At 34.5% G+C, this 22,490-nt stretch overlaps 1 protein-coding gene across 2 annotated transcripts in view; it reads left to right on the top strand.

Annotated features, from left to right (window-relative positions):
* Pcmtd1 (protein-L-isoaspartate (D-aspartate) O-methyltransferase domain containing 1) overlaps window positions 1-22,490 on the top strand; it is a 77,476-nt gene that overhangs the window by 30,276 nt on the left and 24,710 nt on the right. For both annotated transcript variants that reach the window (XM_058573994.1, XM_046428483.2), the window contains exons 2-3: window positions 6,725-7,155; window positions 20,676-20,778. In XM_058573994.1, coding sequence (XP_058429977.1) covers window positions 6,849-7,155; window positions 20,676-20,778 — 410 coding nt within the window. In that variant the 5' untranslated portion in view covers window positions 6,725-6,848. The remainder of the gene's footprint in view (window positions 1-6,724; window positions 7,156-20,675; window positions 20,779-22,490) is intronic.

Genomic DNA, 22,490 nt, shown 5'->3' with positions numbered 1-22,490 from the left:
AGGTCATGAATTTATGTGTCTTCCAGTGGGTTCTGGGTGAACAAGCCTATTCTCAGACTGTAGTTTCAAGATTCATATTGTACACAAGTTCAGAGCATCAACCTACAGGGCACTACTTGATGTACTTCCCATTGGGCCTCCAGCAGGTAGGACTGCTCAGTCCATAGTTGAGAGGGGCCAGAATCCAGATCCAGAACCACTTGAAAATATGTTGAGGGACAGATAATGACATGCCTGCCGTAGTGACTTAGATTGTTATGTCCCTTGGCAGGATTCTAGCTGGGGAGAACTCCTTCCAGATCATATCTGGAAGGGACTGAAATTAGGCTTCAGGGCTGATACAGAATCTGCTGTGAACCACTGCTGGTGGGCCAGGTTAATTTTAATTTAATTTCTTAGCAGTTCCCTATATGGGCAAGATTGCTTACAAACTACAGATGAGAGGCATTACAACTAACATTCAGGGCCCTTTTAGGTAGGCACTGCTGCAAGACAGAGTCCAGGCTCCCAGGGTGCTTGTACAGGTGGGCTAACTTTCTAGGCTATGCAGAGGGGGTGGAGCCAAGACAGGGTTTCTTCAGAATCTGCCTTGAAACAGGCTGTAAGCATGACCTTGTGGCACAGATGGCACGAGCCTCCCTCTGTATACTTGTACAAGCAGAAGTAAGCAGAGACCTCAGCTGAGAGGGCTAGAGCCTAGTTACAGGATAACTTTACACTTAACAGTTGTGATCAGTGTTGGTGGGCAGATAACTCTGTCCAGGGCACTAGTGTGTGTGATTCATCTTGAACTCCTTTCGAGATGGCTTTTGGTAGCATTATCAAGGGCAAACTGGGCTGCATCCACGCCTTTTGGAAAATGGAGCCATTTTTGGGTTTGAAACCAGGAGCAGGATGCTAGGATTAGTTTATAAAGCACCATTCTAATTTAAAGGCTTTTAGGGGTTTCCGTTGTTTGCAGGAGGAAGTTTAGCTCAATGTACATGGCCTGCCTGTCTACCTGACTCCTTTTTATTAGACTTGATATGTACTACTTTATATCTATGTACTTTATAGCTCTGCTGTACTATTTGTAGCGTCTTGAGTGGGTGTGTTGCCTCTTGTCTCATTGTCTTTTCACATGCTGTTTCTGCATAACTGAATGCCTTTCTTTCCCTTGTGCCTTTTGTGCTTACCAATGGTTCATTTTCTCTAGCAACATCTTCCAATCCTTCTGTTCTCATCCCCAACATACCTAGATTAGGTGCTCTATAATACTCTTGTATAACTTCATCATAGCTCTTCACTTTTGTTAATTCTAGTGTTAATTAATTGTTAATTCCAGTTCTCCAGATGCAGCCTGGAGTCCTTTGGTTTCCACAAGATCCTTTAAGATCTCTGAGAGGTCAAGTACTGGATTTTCTACTGTAATATCTAAAAACACCTTATGTTTTGAAAAATCAGGATAAAAGCATATTACTCAAAACTTATAACCAGTATAACACAAAGAAGTAGCGATATTAATGATATTCTTACCACAGCTAAATCTCTACTTGTATTTGCACTTAGTGTTATAGTCAATATGCATAGCCATAAACCCTAACATTCATCTTCCTTCATCAAGATTTAGACTCTAGTCACTAATTTGTTTCATGTAAATATACGTCTTATCAGAATTTAAAAGTCCAAACCTGGATGTATCTTTTTCATTAATCTGCTGGGGAAAAATGTATTAGCACTTTCTCATTTACATCCACAGCTTCCTCAGATCACTTGATGCCACTATACCAGCATATTGCCTTCTAGAAAAGTGCTCTGTATGATTACAGCTTTTTGCTTAAAGTCTACATAAATTGCTAAGGGTATCTCTTCAGTATGAAGACTCTTAATACTTCCTGATCATTTTAAAGTATAAACATGTAGTATGAGCCACACTTTCTCATTATGGTCACAGTTATTACCCATATTAAGTGGATGAGCTAATTTACATCAAAGAAATAAGCATTTTAGATTGTAAAGGAGTTCCTCCTACCTTCCAGAGATACATTCCAAGACTCTTGGGAGGAATACATAAAACCTTGGGAAGTGTTGCACCCTGTAATTAAGAATCTCTAAACTGAAAATCTGAAATTGAAAATGCTCCAAAATCTGAAGTTTTTTGAGTGTCAATATAATGCCATAGTGGAAAATTCCACACTTTATGTGATGGGTCTTAGTTAAAAGGTAACTAAAAATACTGTATAAAATTACATGCATATAGTGTATATAAAACATAAATGAATGTTTATGTGTTTGATATATTCAAACTTGGGTCTCGTTAATGAGATATTTCATTATACATATGCAAAGTATTCCAAAATCTGAAACATATGGTTCCAGGTATTTCCGATAAGAATTCTCTACTTGTATCTGCTAATTTTTTTTCCTGTGTATGTATACCTATGATACGCTTTATAAGTTGGGCATAGTAAGAGATTAATAACAATAAGTAATAATACATTGGAACAAGTATAACAATGTACTGTAAAGTTATGTGAATATGGCCTTTTTGTTAAGATATTTGTACTATACTCTTGTGATGTGAGGTGATATATGTAAAGGATGAGATGCAGTGAGGTGAATAACAAAGGCTTTGTTACATAGCCTTATGATAACTAAGATGGTTACTAAGTGAAGGTAGCATATAGAGTGTAGATGTACTAGAGAAAGCAATTATTCACTTCCTGGGTGGGATGGAGCCGGACAGCATGAGATTTCATCATGTTATGATGAAAAACCATGTTGTGAAAACATGGAAAGTGTTCATTTATTTACTTTTCCATTTAATGTTTTCAGACCATTGTTGAGTAGGTAGCTGAAATCAGGGAAAATGAAACCAGAAATCAGGGAAAATGAATCCACAGTTGCAGGGGGACTACTGTATTTTCAGTTTCAGGAAACTTTTCTCATTGATTCCCTCTTGGATATTCTCTCAGCTTTCTATTCAGATTTGCTTATTTGCCTTTTCCTACTAGACTATAGAGAAAGGAGTCTGGCATATCAAGTTTTACACTCTTGTACTGCTTCTTCTTATGTAATGTTTTTTCCCAAGTACTTGGTTTTAGGCATGTTGCTGTAGATCTGAATGAAACAGGTCTTTTAGATACAGGTTATATCATACTTGATGTATCTCTTAAAATGGAAATGGAATTGCTCCTCACCAATATCTCAATCTGATTGACTCTTTTGCCTATAGTAGATATTCTGTTCTGTTTTTTTTTTTTTTTTCCCCCTTACTGGGGATTTAACCTAGGGATGCTTTACCACTGAACTACTCCCCCAACTCCCCCCCCCCCGCCACCTTTTTTTTTTTTTTTTGTTTTGAGACAGGGTCTCACAGAGCTGCTTAAGGCCTTTCTAAATTGCTGAGGCTGGTCTCCAACTTGAGATCCAGCTTCATTTATAGGCATGTGTCACTTGCGCCTGGCTGGTAGATAATTTTCAAAGTGAACTCGTAGGTCTGTAAGAGATCATGAGCATGGAGTTGTGTGTAAATTTTTTGATTTGTTCAGTGTTTAATAGGGAGAGGGTCAGTAAATTTGGTGAGACTGTCAAAAAAAGTTTCATTCCAAAAGAACACTCTCAAAAAAAACCAAACCAAACCAAAACAAAACAAAACAAAACAAAAAAAAAAAAACAAAAACAGAACCTGAAAACAACAAAAAACAAAAATCACTGGCTTACCAGATCTGTTCCAGTGCTGGCAAAAGGCCAAACTGTAGGTAATTTCTCAATCATCATTTGCTCTCTTGATTCAGTCAGTACCAGCTATTTCCTACAGTTCCCTTACTTCTTTAAATGTTCATGCAGTGTATGCTTTTTTTTTTTTTTTTAATAATTTTTATTGTTTAATTTTCTGCAGACACAACATCTTTGTTTGTATGTGGTGCTGAGGATCGAACCCGGGCTGCACGCATGGCAGGCGACTGCGCTACCGCTTGAGCCACATCCCCAGCCCTGCAGTGTATGCTTTTAAGGAAGCCTTTCTTTCTTTTTTTTTTTTTTTTAATATTTATTTTATTTTTTTTTTAGTTTTTGGCGGATACAACATCTTTGTTTGTATGTGGTGCTGAGGATTGAACCCGGGCTGCACGCATGCCAGGCGAGCGCGCTACCGCTTGAGCCACATCCCAGCCCCAGGAAGCCTTTCTTGATCTCTGGTTATAGGTCCCACTTTGGCTTCCTGTGCTTTATAGCACTCCACCCCTTTACATAAGTGATTTCAAGTGAAAGTGACATGTGATTCTTTCTTTGTAGGCTTATTGTAATTTTTAAGTGAGATAATATGCAGGTAATGTTTAGAATAGTGTCTGTTGGTAAGTGGTGGTAGTTTTTGTTTGATTACTTTTGCCTCTGTTTCACCAAGATTGTAAGGTGTGTAATAAATGACAACATTTACTTATTTTGCTGTGATATTTTTGAACAGAATGAAGTTCAGGCGGAACTAAGAAGGGTCAGATTCTTAAGCTCTTGGAATCAACATGGGGGAAATAATTTTTCAAACTAATAAATTGTGCCATTTATAGTATTAGAACTGTATGTTAATTGTGTAATCAGAATTACTCATCCCCAGCCCTATTTTGTATGTATTTGGAAACAGAGTCTCACTGAGTTGTGTAGCATCTCACCATTGCTGAGGCTGCTTTTGAAATCATCATCCTCCTGCCTCAGCCTCCCAAGCTGCTGGGATTACAGGCCTGGCCACAATGCCCGTCTCAGAATTACTCTTTAAAGTCATTTGGCAAGTGCCACACTGGGTATACACAGAAATGTCTCCTAGTCTAGTGTAGCCATTTTATTTTCACTTTGGAAAAAGATGAGTTGAAAGAATTGACTTGTGCTCAGAGGCCATGTCACTTAAAAAAACTTGAAATGCTAGAGTTGCTCTCAGCAACTCTGGGTACTTCAGCTATAAAAAAAAGTTGTTGAAACAATGACATGTTGAAGGAATAGTGGATTAACATCTCTTCATTGCATTACATGCTGCAAAATGTACTCATTGGCCAAGGAGGGTATGATAAGCCCTTGTCGCTTTAAAATTATTATTTTGAGGTTGGAGGTAGGAGTAGAGCCATCCAACTTTTTAAAATTGAGCTTGAATAAATTAAATTTAAATGAAATGTGAGTTTAGTGTTTCCTCTTCCTAGAAAGTTCTTTTTAACCCGTTTTTCCCCATTTCTTTTTTTGTGTGTGTTATCTTTTTTAAAATTCTAATTTGTTATATATGATAGCAGAATGCATTTCAATTCATAGTACACATGTACAGCACAATTTTTCATATGGTTTTAATTTCCCCATTTCTCTTATTGGTGCATTGTAGTTGCACATAAGGGTGTGGTTTGTTGTTATATATTTATACATGCACACAATATCACACTGTCATTTGGCCTATATCATTCCCCAATATTTCCCCTTTCACATTCTTCCTTCCTCACCCCTGGTCCTTTCCTCTGTTCTAATGGTTTCTCTTCTATTTTCATGAGATTCCTCCTTACACCTTTCTTTTCCTTTTTTCTTTGTACTTTCCACATATGAGAGAAACATGACCCTTGACTTTCTGAGTTTGGCTTATTTTGCTTAACATAATGTTCTCAAGTTTCATCCATTTTCTGCAGATGATATTAAACCATTTTTCTTTATGGCTAAATAAAACTCCATTGTGCATATATACCACATTGTCTTTATTTTGAAAAGTTCTTAAAGAGATTGTAGGAAAGAACAAAGGGAACACAGGCAGAGTTAGTGTACTGACAGGCTCACTCAAGGCTCTGATTGGTTTTCTTATCTAAAGCCAAGAGTAAGGGTGTAACCTTGTCAGAGTTGACTGTTATAACTCTTGTTTTGGCCATGAATATTTCATTTCTTACTTTCCTTCTCTCCTGATTTATTCAAAATTAATACATGAATTTAACTATTAATGGTATAAGGTTAAATAGTATATTCAGTGTTATCTATTGAAATTTATTAGTTTATCAAGGTCCACTTACATTTCCACTTTAAATGCTCAGCTTTATCTGTTAAAGATGTTTATTGTGTGTATTGTTTGTATATAGTAGGGATATATATATATATATATATATATATATATATATATATAACATTTGTTTTAATGCTTAGACAAAGTTGTTAGTAAAGTTTGTGGTCTCATTGTTTATTACAACAAGGTTTACTGAACAAAGCACTGTCTTTGTGTGTATACACACAAACGTGTGAGTCTGGCTTTAATTGCATTTTATATTCATAATATTTAATATTTTAAATTCACGTAGTACATTTTGCAGTTACTCTTTCAACTTAAAGATTCAGAACTAAGGCCTGGCAGTGTCCAGATCAGCACTATACAGAGTGGCAGCCGTTGGCCACATGTAGCTATTAAACACTTGAAATATAGCTAGGTTGAGTAATTGAATTTTACATTGCTTTTAATTGAGATGTAGATAGGTAATTGTGACTAGTGGCTGCTATAATGGGCCATAGTACTAGTGACTTCTTTTTCCCCCTTTTTCATTGTACGATGATACATAAGCCACCTTTTGTGGTTTTGTAAGAATTAAGAAAAAATAGTATACTTAAGACACTTAACATTATGCCTGGAGAAGAATATATTCCTGAAAAACGGTAGTTAATTATAATGGCATATATTTAATAAAATGGAGTTATTTTCCTCTTGAATAGTAACTTATTTGTTTTTATTCTTTCCTTCCAGGATCAGTTTATTTTTGGAAATCAAGTGCAGTATTAAAAAGAAAACAAACCACACTACATTATTGGAAACCATTTCTACTGATCTTATTACATTTTTAAATTTATGATTTGATTTGAATATTATCATGGGAGGAGCTGTGAGTGCTGGGGAAGATAATGATGACTTAATTGATAACCTTAAAGAAGCTCAGTATATCCGTACTGAAAGAGTGGAGCAAGCCTTCAGAGCAATTGATCGTGGAGATTACTATTTGGAAGGCTACAGAGACAATGCTTACAAAGACTTAGCCTGGAAGCATGGAAACATACACTTGTCAGCACCTTGCATTTATTCTGAAGTTATGGAAGCATTGAAACTTCAACCAGGATTATCTTTTCTTAACCTGGGAAGTGGAACCGGATATTTAAGTACAATGGTGGGCTTAATTTTAGGTAATTTTATTTTTGTAAAATTCTATTTAAAAAAAGTAAGTTGATTTTGTAGTACTGTTGGTAATTTCCAGGCTTTGTAACTTTGTATACAGTGTGTTGGAATCTGTGTACTCAAAGTAGTTATCTTCTTTACTCAAATTTGGAAACTCAAAGTAGTAGTAATCTTGTCACTCCTAGCCCTGACCCAGGTAGTTTTTGCACAGATCTAGACTTCTGATAGCTCTTGGAACTATTCTCCAACTCTTAGTCATTGTACTTAAAATTGAGCAGTTGGTAGGCAGAAAACTCAAGAATTATTTAGTATACTTCAAGTAAAGTGTTATTTTTACTGGCTTATGAATCTCATTTTAAATGGAAAGAGAATTATGTCAGTTTTTTTGTTGGAGACACAGGAGTATGTGCGATATGGAGGGTGTGGCACTGGTGCACCAAAACTAGAGACTGAAGAAAAACACAGAAAAGGATGTGTTCACTAAGATCTTATCAAACTTACTCCATGTTTGTTGTGCCATGCATTGTTTCTGGTGTGATATAGCGGTGATCAAAAGGGACAAAGATTTCTGCTCTCAAGGAGCATACTGGGTGTTTTAGATGAGTGCTAGACATTGTTAAGGTACTATACATATAGCAACTCACTCAGTATTCCTTATAGTCCTTGTAAGTACATACTGTTATACAGATGAGTAAAGTGAGGCACAAACAGATCAAAAAACGACTTGAAGTCTCTGTTAAGGTGGAATACAGGTGGGAAGAGCATGGATGGAGGAAATTCTGCTACAGAGACATTGTGTTAGATGGAGGATGAACTTGAAGTTTAGTGAGTCATTTAGAACAGCCATCACTTTTATCAAAACATTAAGGTAGAAACATAAAGGCACATATCACTTTTGCTATTGTGGGGAGAGATTAGGAAATGTAAACATCCCTATTTAGCATGATAGGTGTGATAATTGAGGTGTATGCTCAAGTTATAGGAATGAGACTGGTGTAAAATTCATTCTAAAGTGATGAGGCTTCATGGAAAGGTTTTAAATAGAGAATGATGTATCCTCTAGTAGGGTGACTGTCCCAGTGTGGAACTGGAGTCACATTTCGTCACTTTTAAGGCATTTTTTGGGGGGTCTGAAATCCCCTTTTCCTATACACTAACTCCTCTTTTAGTCATGGAATCTGTGAGCTAGTTCATTAAAATAGGTGAGGGAGTACTTTCATTTCTCAACTGGTATAGGTTTTTTTTTTTTTGGGCACTGGAGCACTTAATCACTTAGCCACATCCCCCAGCCCTTTTAATATTTTATTTTGAGACAGGGTCTTGTTAAGTTGCTTAGGGCCTCACTAAGTTCTTGAGGCTGGCCTTGAACTTGTGATCCTCCTGAGTAGCTAGGATTATAGGCATGAGCCATAGCACCTGGCTGGGTTAATTTTTTTTTTTTTTTATGATTAGTGTTATTTTATTCTTGCAAAGATAGATGAAATTACAGAGAATTTGGTATTAGATGATATACTGTAGTCATAAAATGAAAAATACAGATAACTTTAAAAAATAAATAGAAAAAGCATTATTGAAGTAATTGAAACAGACACCCTCAGTAAAGGAAGATCTTGGTTCAAGATTGAAATGATATAGGTATCTCTCAGAGAAATCCTTTAACTTAACAAAATGTAAAATAATTCTACAAATTTCCAGACAATAATTTAAAATTGTAAAGTGATTGAATGTAGTAAAAATACTCTAAAATTACAAAAGCCAATGCCAATTTAGTGACTGGGTTAATTCTTGATGTTTAATTACTGCTCAAGAAGATAGCAAACAAAAGAGAAATTTAGACTTTTATATTTAAATTTGATGGTCTTCCTCATTCTGAGATATGAATTTTTTAGCAGCTTGAAACTTCCACATGTCTATCACTTTCATCACCAGAATATCTAGGGTTTATGACAGTCTCCGAAACAAAAGGAAAGTAGTGGGAGTGAGTAAGGAGAGCTGCCACTATTAAAAATGAAAGTTGCTGACCTTAACCAGTACGTTTCTTGCTCTGGCAACTTTCCAGCTCAAGTTCAGTCCTCATAGCGTGGCTAGCCAGCCTCAGAATTCATGTTTATCCCGTCTTTGACTTCTCCAGTGCCTGCCAATTGGCTCCTGCTGAGTAAGGTCAGTCTAGCCAAAGGAAGGTTAGCAGATGTGTGCGTCATAATTAGCAGCCTTGCTAGCAATGAGGTCTCCTCCTTAGACTCCTTGCTTAGTCCAGTCTCAAAGACATAAGATTCCTGTGGTCAGATGCCCTTGTAGGCAGACCTCAGACTTTATTGTCTTGTCTTTTAATTCATAACCAGAGGGTATTGTGGAAGGAAGTAGACAGCTTGGGTAGATGATCTACAATGTGCTAGGTATTTTCCTCCTGTTATAAAGCTAGAGGGAGTCATGGATCATATATGATCATGACTTCTGGATACTACTCCAAGACCTTTTTGTGTGTGATCCTGCACAGTGAAAACCAAGATTTAATATTCTCCTTTTGATAAAACTATTCATTTAGTGGGAAAGATAAAAATTTTGAAGGAGGCAAGTCAGAACAGTATGTAAATCTTGATTATAGTTTACTTTGATGAAGCTTCTAAGGAAACTTAATTTTTTATCCCCCTCTCCCTTGCCCAGTAGCATTTCATGTGTGTTTTAAGTCAAAGAAGGGAGGGAACATATTCATAAAAATCACTTAGAACTAGGTCCAAAGAAGGATGCAGTGCACACTGTATTATCTGAGTATAGTGAATCAGATTTGGCACCTTTGCTTCACAGTGACCTTATTAACAGACATTTTCTCCTTAACAAGAAACTATAGCACCAGGCTTTTAGCGTTTTTTGGTCTGTCAGTCCCAAAATATGGGTGATAGGATCCATAGGCAAATGGGTCCTACCTGAGGAACCACAACATACTACATACTTTGGAAGAAACCCGGCTGAAGCAGGGAGAGCAGGGCATCTGTGGTTTGGTAACACTATTAGGGAAGATGTCTCCTGGGGAGTTCCCACTTCACTTCAGAGACACACATATAGAGGATCGGCTGTAATCACCTCTTGTTGTTTGTAAGGGGAAGTTTGTTTTTTCTTCAGGAAATTTCTTATGAATAAAGTATGCTTGATGCAGTTATCCATAAATTTAATTTTACCCTGTGCGTGGAGAATGGATCACTTGAACTAGAGTTTCTTATTGAGGCATCTTCTTGCTTTTCAAACTGAAGATAAATTTTTTGTGTTTTGCTCACTTCTCCTTGAGGGTCTTCCCAGGACTAAGAATTTTTATAGTGAATTGAGTTATTTAATTGATTCTCTTCTCAGTACTGTCTTTTCATCCTTTCTTAAGGAATTCTACTGAAAAACCGAGTGCAGGAAAAGAGGCCTTCAAGTACTGTACTTTACCTCTGCTAATCAGGATTCAGTTGAATATTAGAATTATGAAGGCAAGTTATTATAATCTCTTCTGATTCAGGATTATATGGTTCTTCTGTGTTCGGTTTCTTTTTGCTTAGGGATTCATTCCCATTTTTTTTATATAATCCATAATATAATAATTATAGATTCTTTAAAAAAACCTTATATGGCATGCGCTATAACATTCATTCCTAAATTCATTTTTAAAGATCAAATAGTTGACAAGCAGGAAGTATCTTGTCAGCTTGTAAAGACACTTGCAACAGCTGAATTCTCCAAAAGGGCTGATTAGTTAAGCTCTGTGCTGCCATCCTGTTTGGTTTCCCTACTCTGTTTTTTTACCACAGGATGTTAAATAGTCCTTAATCATCTAACCTTTATTACCTTTGACCTCAGGTACTCATGCTTTCTTATCTTCATGTATATGCATGCTCAGACTCCCTTCTCTCTCCCTTTCTGTTTAATAAGGTGTGATTTGCATATCATAAAGTTTACATTTATTGTTTGTGCACAATTCAGTGATTTTTAACAGGTACCTACAAAGTTCCTGTAAACATTATCACAGTCCAATTAGAACACACTTCTTTATTCCAAGAAAAACCCCATGCCCAAGTGATGTACTCCTGACTCTACTCCAGCCCATGGCAACCACATGTATACTTTCTGTCTCCATAGATCAGCATCTTAAGAACCTTTCATATACATCGCATCATAAAATAATGTGGTCTTTTGCATCAGGGTTCTTTCACTTGGCTGTATTTTCAAGTTTTGTACATGCTGTAGCTTGTATGAATTATGGCAGGAAATACTTTTTATAGCAGGAATGTTCTGTTGACTAGATTTACCACATTATGTTTATCCAGGCATCAGTCAATGAATAGTTGAATTACTAGTTTTTGGCTGTTAGGAATAATGTTGCTATGAACATTCAGGTATATATCATTGTTTTCTTTCAACTGGCTGGATTCTTAGGAGTGGAATTACTGGACTATATAGTAAGTTTATTTAACTTTTTAAGAAATAGATAAACTTCTTTCTGTAATGGTTGCGCTGTTTATATTCCCACCAAAGTTGTATGATTGTATGAAGTTCCAGTTTCTAAATATTCTCACTGATAAACGCTGCCCCCCCCCCCCCAACTAGCCCACAGTGATGGGAATTGAACCTGTGAGTTTTATGTGCTAAGTACACAATACCACTGAGCTACATCTCCAGCCCTGTTGTTTATAAATAGCCATAAATGGATGTGAATTGTTATCTCGTTTAGTTACAGTATGCCACAAGCCTAATTAATTATGTAGAGCATCAATTTATATGCTTTTTGGTATTGGGAATTGAACCCAGAGGCTTATTTTTTGGTTTTGTTTTATTTTTTATTTTTTTAATTAATTAATTAATTTTTTTTTTTTTTACTAATTGCTTTTATTTTTTAAATATATTACAGCAGTTACTTTTTTATTTTGAGACAGGCCTCTAACTTGTGATCCTTTTTTATTTTGAGGCTGGCCTCTAACTTGTGATCCTCTTGATTCATCCTTCCAAGTTGCTGAGATTACTGGTGTGTGCCACTGTGCCTAGATCATTTTAATTGGGTTCTTATTATTGAGTTGTAGGTATTCTCTATGTGTTTTGAATGTAAGCCTTTATTAGAAATATGATTTTCAAAGCTTTTCGTAATTGACAAGGCTTTTAAAACACTTCTTTAAAAGTGTTTAGGTCCCTAGTTCTTGGCAAGATAAAACACATTCTGGGAGGTATCAGGGTTCCTTCTAAGGTAAATAGTATTTTCTTTTTTTTTTTTTTTTAAAGAGAGAGTGAGAGAGATAGAGGTAGAGAGAGAGAGAATTTTTTAATATTTATTTTTTAGTATTTGGCGGACACAACATCTTTGTTTGTATGTGGTGCTGAGGATCGAACCCGGGCCACACGCATGCCAGGTGAGCGCGTTACCGCTTGAGCCACATCCCCAGCCCCAAATAGTATTTTCTAAATTGAACTAAACCTCAGTTTTTCCTCTGCTCCCCCCCCCCCTTTTTTTTTCTTTTAATATTTTGTCTTTTTAGGAATTAGTCTTTTTGAAATATGATTTGTTTTGTCCTCTGTGAGCAAAATTATTTTGAAAGCAATGTTTTCTTTAAGGCTAATCACATAAAACTCACTATTGAAACTATTTCTCAGTTCCAGTTAGGCTTCAATGTATCTTTATCCTTATGTCCTGTATTGAGTTCCTACCATTGTTCTATTTTTTAGGACTTTTTTTTTTTTTCCCCTTCTGACTTCTATTGATTGTGGAGTAGAAATAGATCATTATTGTCAACCATCTCCTTCATTGCTGTCACCTCTAAAAATCAATACTTAGGTGATCTCATTTATGGCTAATATTACTGCTTATCATAGAGCAACAATAGTAATGAAAATAACGAATATTAGGAAGTAATACAGGTTTAAGAAATTTTGCAGTGTCCATAGTGATTTCTTCTGGCTGTATTTCTTTATACTATTAGAAAGCATGAGGAAATTCCTTTCATATGAAAAAGTATTTTAGATGGATCTCTGAGCATCTTGTGCTTATCTTTAGGGATTAAGCTTTTCCCAGCCTAGATCATCTGTATAGCAAATGCAGTCAGTTCTTATTATTATTTGCAGAATCAGTCTTGGAGAATTTGTCTATTTGTTAAAAATTATTTATAATCCCTAAATTAATACAGCACTTACACAATTATTTGCAGGTTTGTGTAGAGTACCAAAAAACTTGAATTACTTGCTGTATGTTTTCCTAAGGGGTAGGACAAGCCTTAGCTCTCTCTGCCTTTGTGTCTCAGCTGTTATCCAGAAATAAGCAAAAGATGGTGACCCTAGGGGCCAGGACAGTGAAACAATTTCTGCACTGGAGACAATTGACAAGGCTTGAAACTCAAATCTGATGTCAGTTCCTGGGACTTGTTTTCATTTTTGTACAGTAAGAAAAACAGACCACCAGGTTGAATTTTTAAGATTTGATACTGTAATTTATTTGAGATATGTCTGTAGTGTGCATTACATATTTTCCCTAGAAACAGTGGTTCAGTGTTTGCTAGTCAGTATTTGTTGGCTTTATAGAACATTACTACAAATAATGAGAATTGGCTGTATATTACTTTCAGACAATTATTAAACTTTTCTGAACTTTGTTTCCTTATGTGTTAAATAATTTGTGAATCTCTATCTTTCAGTATAGGAACTGGCACCTATGGAATTATCTCATCTCTGTGATACAGTCTAACCTAGGCCTGGTTGGATGTTGGTCAGAATGCTTCAGAGCCAGAGATTGATCCATTGTTAGCAGGGTGGCTTAGCCTTTTTATTGGAGTTTTTGATCCTCTGTGGAACCTGCCTTTGCATTTGTTAGGGTTTAGCTCTGGCAGGGTCAGCCCATGGGCCCTCCCACTCCCTTGGCCTTCAAGGATTTTTTTTCTTTGGATTTAAAATCTCCTTGTGTTGCCTTTGTAAATGGTTTCTTTGTCCTTTTTTGGAATCTATTTTGGCTTTAGTCTGCAGTAAAGAATGGATCTTTCTTTTGTCTTCAAGTAATCTCTGTATGCGGAGGAGTCACAGATTTCTAGCCCCAAGGTGTGTCTGCTAAGCTCTGGAATTGGGTCTTTTGAGCTGTACTCAAATCTGAATACTTAAGTGGGCAGAATGCCTACATCATATTTCTTCTTAAGTGGGCACAAGGCTTCTTTGAGCCTATCCTCAAGTCAATTCTTTTACTGTCATCTACACAAGACAAAAATTTGAATACACTCTGTTTCTTGGTGAAAGTATTTTTTCTCCTTTCAAATTACTCAAGGCAGAAACTTGAATGTCAGTTTTCTTTGTTTAATTTTATTCGTGCTCATTTGCAGGGCTCACAAATCCAAAATAATCAACAAGAATACTTTGTAATATTTTCCTTCTCTCTCTCTTCCTTTCTTCTATCTTATCTGGTTGCCTCCCCAATTCTACAGTAACTTTATAAAGCCCCAAGGACACCTCGATTTTTCATAATACACATTGGATGTTTATAGTGATGGTAGTTGGCATAAAGTCAGAGGAAAAAATTCTTTAGAAATAGAAGAAAAATGTTAATTGCATTCTATAAGGTTATCCAACAGATTGATAACAATATATTATATATATATATATATATATATATATATATATGTATAAAATTTTTTTTTTTTTTTGGTACTGGGGATTGCACTCAACCACTGAGCAACAGCTCTATTTTGTATTTTTATTTAGAGGCAGTATCTCATTGAGTTGCTTAGTGCCTTGCCATTGCTGAGGCTGGCTTTGAACTCATGATCTTCCTGTCTCAGCCTCCTGAGTTGCTGGGATTACAGGCGTGTGCTGCTGTGCCTGGCTAATAAATTAATTTAAAATGTATTTATCTCTAAGATTTATGTTTGTGGAATGCCTTATTCTCTAGTATCAGATATAATACTGTTGACATACAGTGCTTTTGATATACATACTATTTTGCCATTATGCTTTAAGAAATCAAAGCATGAAGAATAAGCCTTTTATACTTTGTTAATAGTGTTTGCCTCCATCTTAGTTGCAAACCTTTTGTTTTTTGTGACCATAGCTAAATTTACCTATTTTCTTCATGTTTTAGAGAAACATTTATTATTCTAGACCCTGTGTCAGCTTCAGAGGATACAGCAGTACATAATATATGTCCCTTTACCATTAAATTGTATGCGATGTTTAAGAACTAGTAATAGAAACATAGTGTTGCTCTACTGGCTGTTCTTCATTTAGTTCTGTAAATATTTATTGAGCATTTTTATAAATCAATCATATTCTGGCCCTGGATATCTTTAGGTACTTTAGAGATAAATATTCAGTGAAATAAAAGAGCCAATGAAAATGATTTCTGGGAAAAATGAGATCTGAAGCTGTTCAACTTAGCTTTTTAAATGACATTATATTAAAATTGAACAGATTTTATTTCAGTTTCCTGAATCTGCTTTGGTGGAAACTTAATCTGATTGTAATGTTCCAGTATACATGTGAGATCTAGTCATGGTTGCTCTGGACATTTGTATTTGAATATATTAGCCCTTTGAGTAGAAATATGTAAATGAACTGTCTGTTCTTGTTACTTTTGACATATGAAACATAAATTTACCTAGGGCCTTTGGTCCATTTTCAGTAACTCTTTAAAATCAATATTTTCAATCTGGTGTAAACATGTTTGAAAGGAAGTAGCACTTGGATATCCATTGACAGAGAGAAGCCTGAGGGTTGGAACATATTTCTGGTAAGTTCTGGGACTTATTTCCTACTCCTATAGAGCAGAGAACAAGTCTCTAATCCTGTTAGCATCAGAGTAGTTAAGAGGGTAGTAAAAGTTAACGGTGTTCATCTTAATGTTCTTTTTTTCAGTATTACACAGAAACCACAAGAAACATTTCAGCAAGTGTTATTACATTAGAACAATTAATCATGTTAATTATATAGTTAATTAGATATTAAGTATCTAGTAACTGAGACTTTTGCTGATTCTGTTTTCTCCCCTTTCCTGTATCTACCTTTGGACTATTTTGTGTCTGCATTATACTTCATGGAAAGAATGAAACCTACTCTTGTCCACATTTTACTTGTTACTATCTCAGAATACTTCTAGTTACTTATAAAATTATTTATAAAAAGTATTTAGTTACTATAATAAAGTGTCATTGTAATTTAATGAAAGATATTTTTACACATACATTTTCATCTCATTGACTTTTTTACTAGTTTCATAGAAACCAAATAACTGATTCACCTACTCCCCCTTGTGGTAAATATTTAGAGTTAGCCAAAATGCTTTTACTTGTAGTTATTAACTATCAATACTGTTTTTACCAATGAGAACTGAAATTTAAATAATTTAAAACACATTTTAAGGCTCATTTAGATTGGACTTTTTATGATAATTAGGTTGTGGTTCATGCTGAATGCTGTTTACATTTAGAATTATGTGCATGCGCCTCTCTGAGTAGGATGCAGGCATTTACAGTTTGAATCTGTCTTTTTAATTTATAATTAAAGTAGATATGTAAGTAGATTACATAATTCTCAGGTTATTCTGATATGCAGTCAGGGTTGAGAACCACTTGTGTAAGTTATGATCTTCTATAACTAATTCTGTATGTAAGAATGTGCATCATAATATCTAACAATAGTTTGTCATCTGTCTTGTACTTTCTAGTATATGAAGCACTTTCACATAATCTATACAGTTTTCCTTCCCAAGGATCCCTTTTGTTTAGTAACAACCAGTCTTCAGATAGTAACTAACTAGTTTTAGATTGTATAGCAGTTAAAAGGGAGAACCAGGATTAGTAATCCAGATATCTTGACCTTAAATCCTGCCTTTCTCACCTTATCACAGTCTGCAACTGAACTGATAAATTTTGAATTATTTCATCTTTAGAGTTATTTTCTGGTTATGTTTTAGGGAGTAATTTTTGCTTGTGACTGTGTTCTATGAATCGGCTTTCTACGAAATACTTAACAGTGTGGTGACTTCATACAAACAGTGTAAAGCTCCTAGTTGGGGTTTCCTTGATCTCTGTCAGAGAGCTTTCCTTCTATCCATACTGAGTTGTCAAACTATTGGACATCATGTGAGATTAATATAGATGTAAATAAGAATATAGACAATTTATACCTAAACTTAATATATATTGACTTTTATGAGATATAAGCTTTGGTTATTGACTAATTGAATAAATAAGCTAGATTAGATTGAATTACTACCAAAGAAGTCACCTATATCTTATATTAGAATTTTATTATTTATCATTGCTCATAATAAATGAGCTTTTGTCAGCCTTGATCATTTCTAATAGGATACATAAATATTTCTTATTTGTTTTAATAAACTATTTTCTTTAATGTTTAGCTGTTAAAGATAATAGTCAACCATTAGCATTTTCCTTTTTAAAATATGTTAGAGAAACTAAGACTTATTATTTCATAGACTTTTCTATGAAGTTATATTCAATGTAATGAATATAAATAACATTGGAATCTATTGAATACAAAGTCAAATTTATACCTCATCTGGCTTGTTTTATACATCTTCTTGAGTACTGTTTCATTTTTTCTTTTGACAGTTTGTACCTTTCTATTATATAAATATGAAAGTATTATTTGTTTATTTTATTAGAACATTTATGGTCTTATTTTTTCATTATTTCACTAGCCCATTGTTTATTGAAAATCCTATTGCATATGATTAAAGCACACTAACAACAAAATCATGTAATGATGAAAATGTTCCTTTTACCCTAGACCTCTCAATCCTCTTTCTCAAAAGCAGCTATAAATGTTTTTTTTTTTTTGTTGTTGTTGTTGTTTGTTTGTTTTCTGTCTCATATTTTCTGGTTGTTCTATTTAATAGAGATGTCAAATATAAGTTGTAATAATCAACATCACGCTATAGTTTTATGGTAACATTTTATGTGTTCTAGTTGTATATCAATTTCTAAATAAATATTGTGACATTGCTATTTAAGTTCTGCTTTTTTAAAAATGATTTTTGTATTTTAAATTTATTTTCAATATATTAATGTTTTCAGATTATTAGGTAATGATAATAAAAGCTATGGCTCCATGTTGCTTTAAAATTAAGAAATGCCATCTATTAAAAATAATGGTGTTTTTTTATTCTAGCTTTTTTTTTTAAAAAAAAACCAAATGGTGTTTAAGCTAGATTTTGACAGTATATTCTACATGTATATTTTCATTGTTATTGAAATTATTTTTATCATTAACCATCTTGTGTTAAGGCAATATGAAAAGCAAATTATGTGAAAAAACATTAAGAAATTAAACTTTAAGCCTTAATTCTGAAAGTTGCCACTTTGTTTTTAGACAGTAAACAGATAGCAGAACAGAGACCAGTGACATCTGTGACGATAGCCTGTCTAGTTCCTTTTGACCTAGAACTCTGAAATTTGGACTCCATCTGTTAATAAGGCAGTGTGGAATATGGAATGAAAGCCTTGATTTTTCAGATTCTTAGCCCCTTTGTTACTTGAACTTACTTGTGCATTGTGCCTTATAGGAAACAAAATGCCAGCAATTTCAACCTTTTAAATTGATTTCTTAACTATAGTTCTGATCTTTATATATATAATTGGTTAACTAGTATAACTAGATTCTTAATGGACAGTGAAAATATGTCTCTGTTAACATTTTACATTTAGTGGATTATCTTTAAAGGGTAAATGAGTTATTAGAGTCATTTTACAAAACAGTATTTTCTATACTGTATTCATATTGTGAAAGTAATTATAGTTTGAGCTTTTTTTTTAAATGAGGAAAACTGTTTTTTTCCTAACATTCTATGTTTTGATCTCTATGAAAATTCAAGTTCTCAAAACATTCAGATCCTATGTTAAGTTTTGTATGTACTTTTCTAAGTTTAATCAGACACTTTTTTAAAATGAAATTTTGTTTTCCTCAGATTGTCTATAATAATAGTAAGGAATTATATCAGGTCTTGAAATGATTTTGCACTTATGTTTTAGTTTCTGGATAAAGGCTACTTATAGTTTATAATAAGGAAACAAAAATGCAAAACATTTAAGATTGCTTCAGTCACTTCACTTCTAAAAATATGAAAAGACTGCAAAGAAGTTAATTCTCTTTGTTGAGTTCTTTTTGATTTAATCTACCTAACTCAATATTTTTCAAGTGAAATCAGTTCTTAAAAAAATAACACTAATAGAAAATGACAGCAACATAGTAGGTGAAAGCATTATCCTTATCTGATTTTGGCTGAAGATTGCAATTGAACATTTTGGTTAAATTTGTATAGTTTGTGTATTTCCTAAATTACAAACCAATTTATCTTGTACCCTTTTAACATCCAAGCATACTAATTTATGAGTTTTTCCCCCCTGTGGTCAGTAGAAATTTAAATTTTTTTTTTTTAAAGAAAGGAGAGAGAGAGAGAGAGAGAGAATTTTTTTTTTTTAATATTTATTTTTCAGTTCTCAGCAGACACAACATCTTTGTTTGTATGTGGTGCTGAGGATCGAACCCGGGCCGCACGCATGGCAGGCGAGCGCGCTACCGCTTGAGCCACATCCCCAGCCCTAGAAATTTAAATTGAATTCTTAACTATATAGTTCTATCTATAGGCACTGTTGTTTTTAGTGGCACTAAGAAGATACTTCCAGTTACATACTTCTTAAAAATACAGGAAATAAGTGAAACACACATTACTAGAAGCCCAATCTCAAAAAATGTTGACTGGAAAATACGATCGATTCAGTTGCAGAAGTTAAACTAGCATAACTAGATGTGGTCATGTGTTATTTATATATACAATAGTCTTAGGAAACAGTCCTTATATTCTCAGTGTGCTTGTACCAGAGTGAGGAATCAACATCATCTGGAGTTGGGGACTGAGAAAGCCCTCCCTCCTTTCTCGCTCTTCTCCTGGGAGGATATTCCATCCAGGATCATGTGAAAAGGAAATATCAAATGAGAAGTGTGAAGTTTGTGGGAACACTGGGACTCACAGAGCTCTGTGGAGAGTACCTGATGGCCACGTTCTGCTAGACAGTGGGAGCTCCAAAAGGCAGAGAATGTAGTGTTGGCCCTGGAGGAATTTAGCATTTATCTGCTGGGAGTGGGATGCTCTGAAGCACTTATATTTTATTTATGTCATCCTGTGGTTTCAAGCTATCCTAGAATCATCAAATTTGAGCAAATGATAAGTGAAAGTATTGGTAAAGAACTTAAACTTCATATGAATATATCATGATTCTTTTGACATTAGTGACCTACTGGATAAACGACTCTCTTTGGAGACTTGTAGGTTTCAATTTTATGCACCATAGTTGTTTTTTTTTTGCAGAAAACTCAGGTGAATTGTTTTTTCCTTTTTTATATTAAAGTAATAATTAGGTTTCCATTAAACTTTCATATCTGTAGCTAGCAAGTATTTGCATATTCTAGCCCTCTTTAAACGCTCCTGTGCTAAATAAATGAGCATAAATTAAAAGAGCTCTGTAAGGGCATATTATTAATATTTTTTATAAAAATGCTGCTACGATTGCAGGTCCTTTTGGAATAAATCATGGGATTGAGCTTCATTCAGATGTGGTGGAATATGCCAAGGAAAAACTGGAGAGCTTCATCAAAAATAGTGATAGCTTTGATAAGTAAGTATTCATATCTGCAGTTTTGGTTTGAAAGCACTTGAATAAATAGATATGTATAATATGTCTAGAACACTATAGATTAATATTGATCCTAACTTTCTCAGTTAAATGAAGCAAAATCAGTTATAAATGAGGAAAAAATTAGGAAAGTTGCTTTATGCTATCATTGTTCCATGTAATTCTACAGTAAATTATATATAAATAGCATTTATTTAGTAATTTTGTGTTCCTCTCATTTTGTTAGTAATATTCCATTGATTAAACATCATACAAGTATTTTTTGGAAATTAAAAATAAAGATGCTTGTGTTTATAGTACTCTTATTGAACTGGTTTTGAAAATTTTGGTAGTAATTTAATGGTTCTATCTAATTTGATTTGTAACATAAAGTTGGTACCTGTCAGCATACAAAGGGACTTTGTTTTAAATATTTAGTTATTTTATGATATATCCAGAAAAAATTATCACTGAAATACATTGATAAATATCTTATGGTAGGATTGTATGTAAGAAAAATATTATTTTTGTTTTTGGTACTGGAGATTGAACCCAGAGGAGCTTTACTACCTATCTACTTTCCCAGTACGTTTTAAAAAAGTGTTTTTGAGACAAAGCCTTGCTAAATTGCAAAGGCTGGCCTTGAATATGTAATTCTTCAGCCTTAGCCTCCTAAATCCCTGGGATTACAGGTGTGTGCCATTGTTCCTGGCTGAAAGTTTTTTATGGAAACATTGTTTTAAAGAAATATTGCATGGAATTTGGTCCTTGAGCTGGCAGAGAACATTGAGCTGGTGTATAATCTTACTAGAAATCTGCCTTGACAATACTATGGACCAGGGGCTCTTAGCTGAAATCTGTGAGCTGTGAAATTATGTAAATTTGGAGGACTTTCATGTCTCTCATTTTTCTTTATAACTTGTCATATTTTCAGAAAGAAAGCCTTAAAAGGATAGAAAATGTAAGCTTAGATCATAGTCACTTTTGTAACAAAGTTTATGTAACATTCAGAGTTCTATCTGTGCTTGTTGGGAGTGGACCCTCATCTTCAGCCCTTGGTGGTGACAATCAATGTGAGAAACTTAGGGGAATCTGGATCATAACTGGGGGCTTTTCTCTAGAGAGATTTGGCTTGGAAGATAGTGCTAAGAGACCAGCCAAGAAGACCCTGTGAATATCTTCAGGAGCGTGTCTTTTCCTTTTCCTTTCTTTCTTTGCCCTTCTTCCCCTGGTGCTTTTATTCCCCCTTGCCAATGCTGGTTTGTCCCTTTCTCGCAAATGACACTTGAACTCATTGCTAATGTCCTGCAGTGAAATCCTCAGTGCTTCGAGGGAGGGTAAGGTCTTAGGCCTACCTAGATATGATTATAACTGGGTTGGTTATTAAAGACCTCAGTTCTGAATGCTTGGGAGAGTTGGGGAGTGCTCAGGTTTCTTTCTTTCTTTTTTTTTTTTAATATAATTAATTCAATAGATTAAGCCATTGGAATTTTCTGTATCAATTTGCCAAAGAGGATATCTTCTCTTATTTATAATTATCTATAAATAATTAACATTTAATTTGCATTTTCAGTGATTTGCAATTGCTTACTGTATTGGTTCATATTTTATTTCCAAGAAAAAAACACTTGACAGAGATAAAAGTTTTTAACCCAAGTTATTTGATTAGAAATTAGGATTCAACTTTAGTATCTTTTGTGTTTTTATCATTTCTG

Source organism: Marmota monax, unplaced genomic scaffold (genome assembly GCF_021218885.2).
Source record: "Marmota monax isolate L192 unplaced genomic scaffold, Marmota_monax_Labrador192_F-V1.1 WCK01_AAM20220418_F8-fsc00044, whole genome shotgun sequence".
Taxonomy (NCBI): domain Eukaryota; kingdom Metazoa; phylum Chordata; class Mammalia; order Rodentia; family Sciuridae; genus Marmota; species Marmota monax.
The sequence above is the reverse complement of the archived record's forward strand: the minus strand, read 5'-3'. Positions and strand labels throughout refer to the sequence as shown.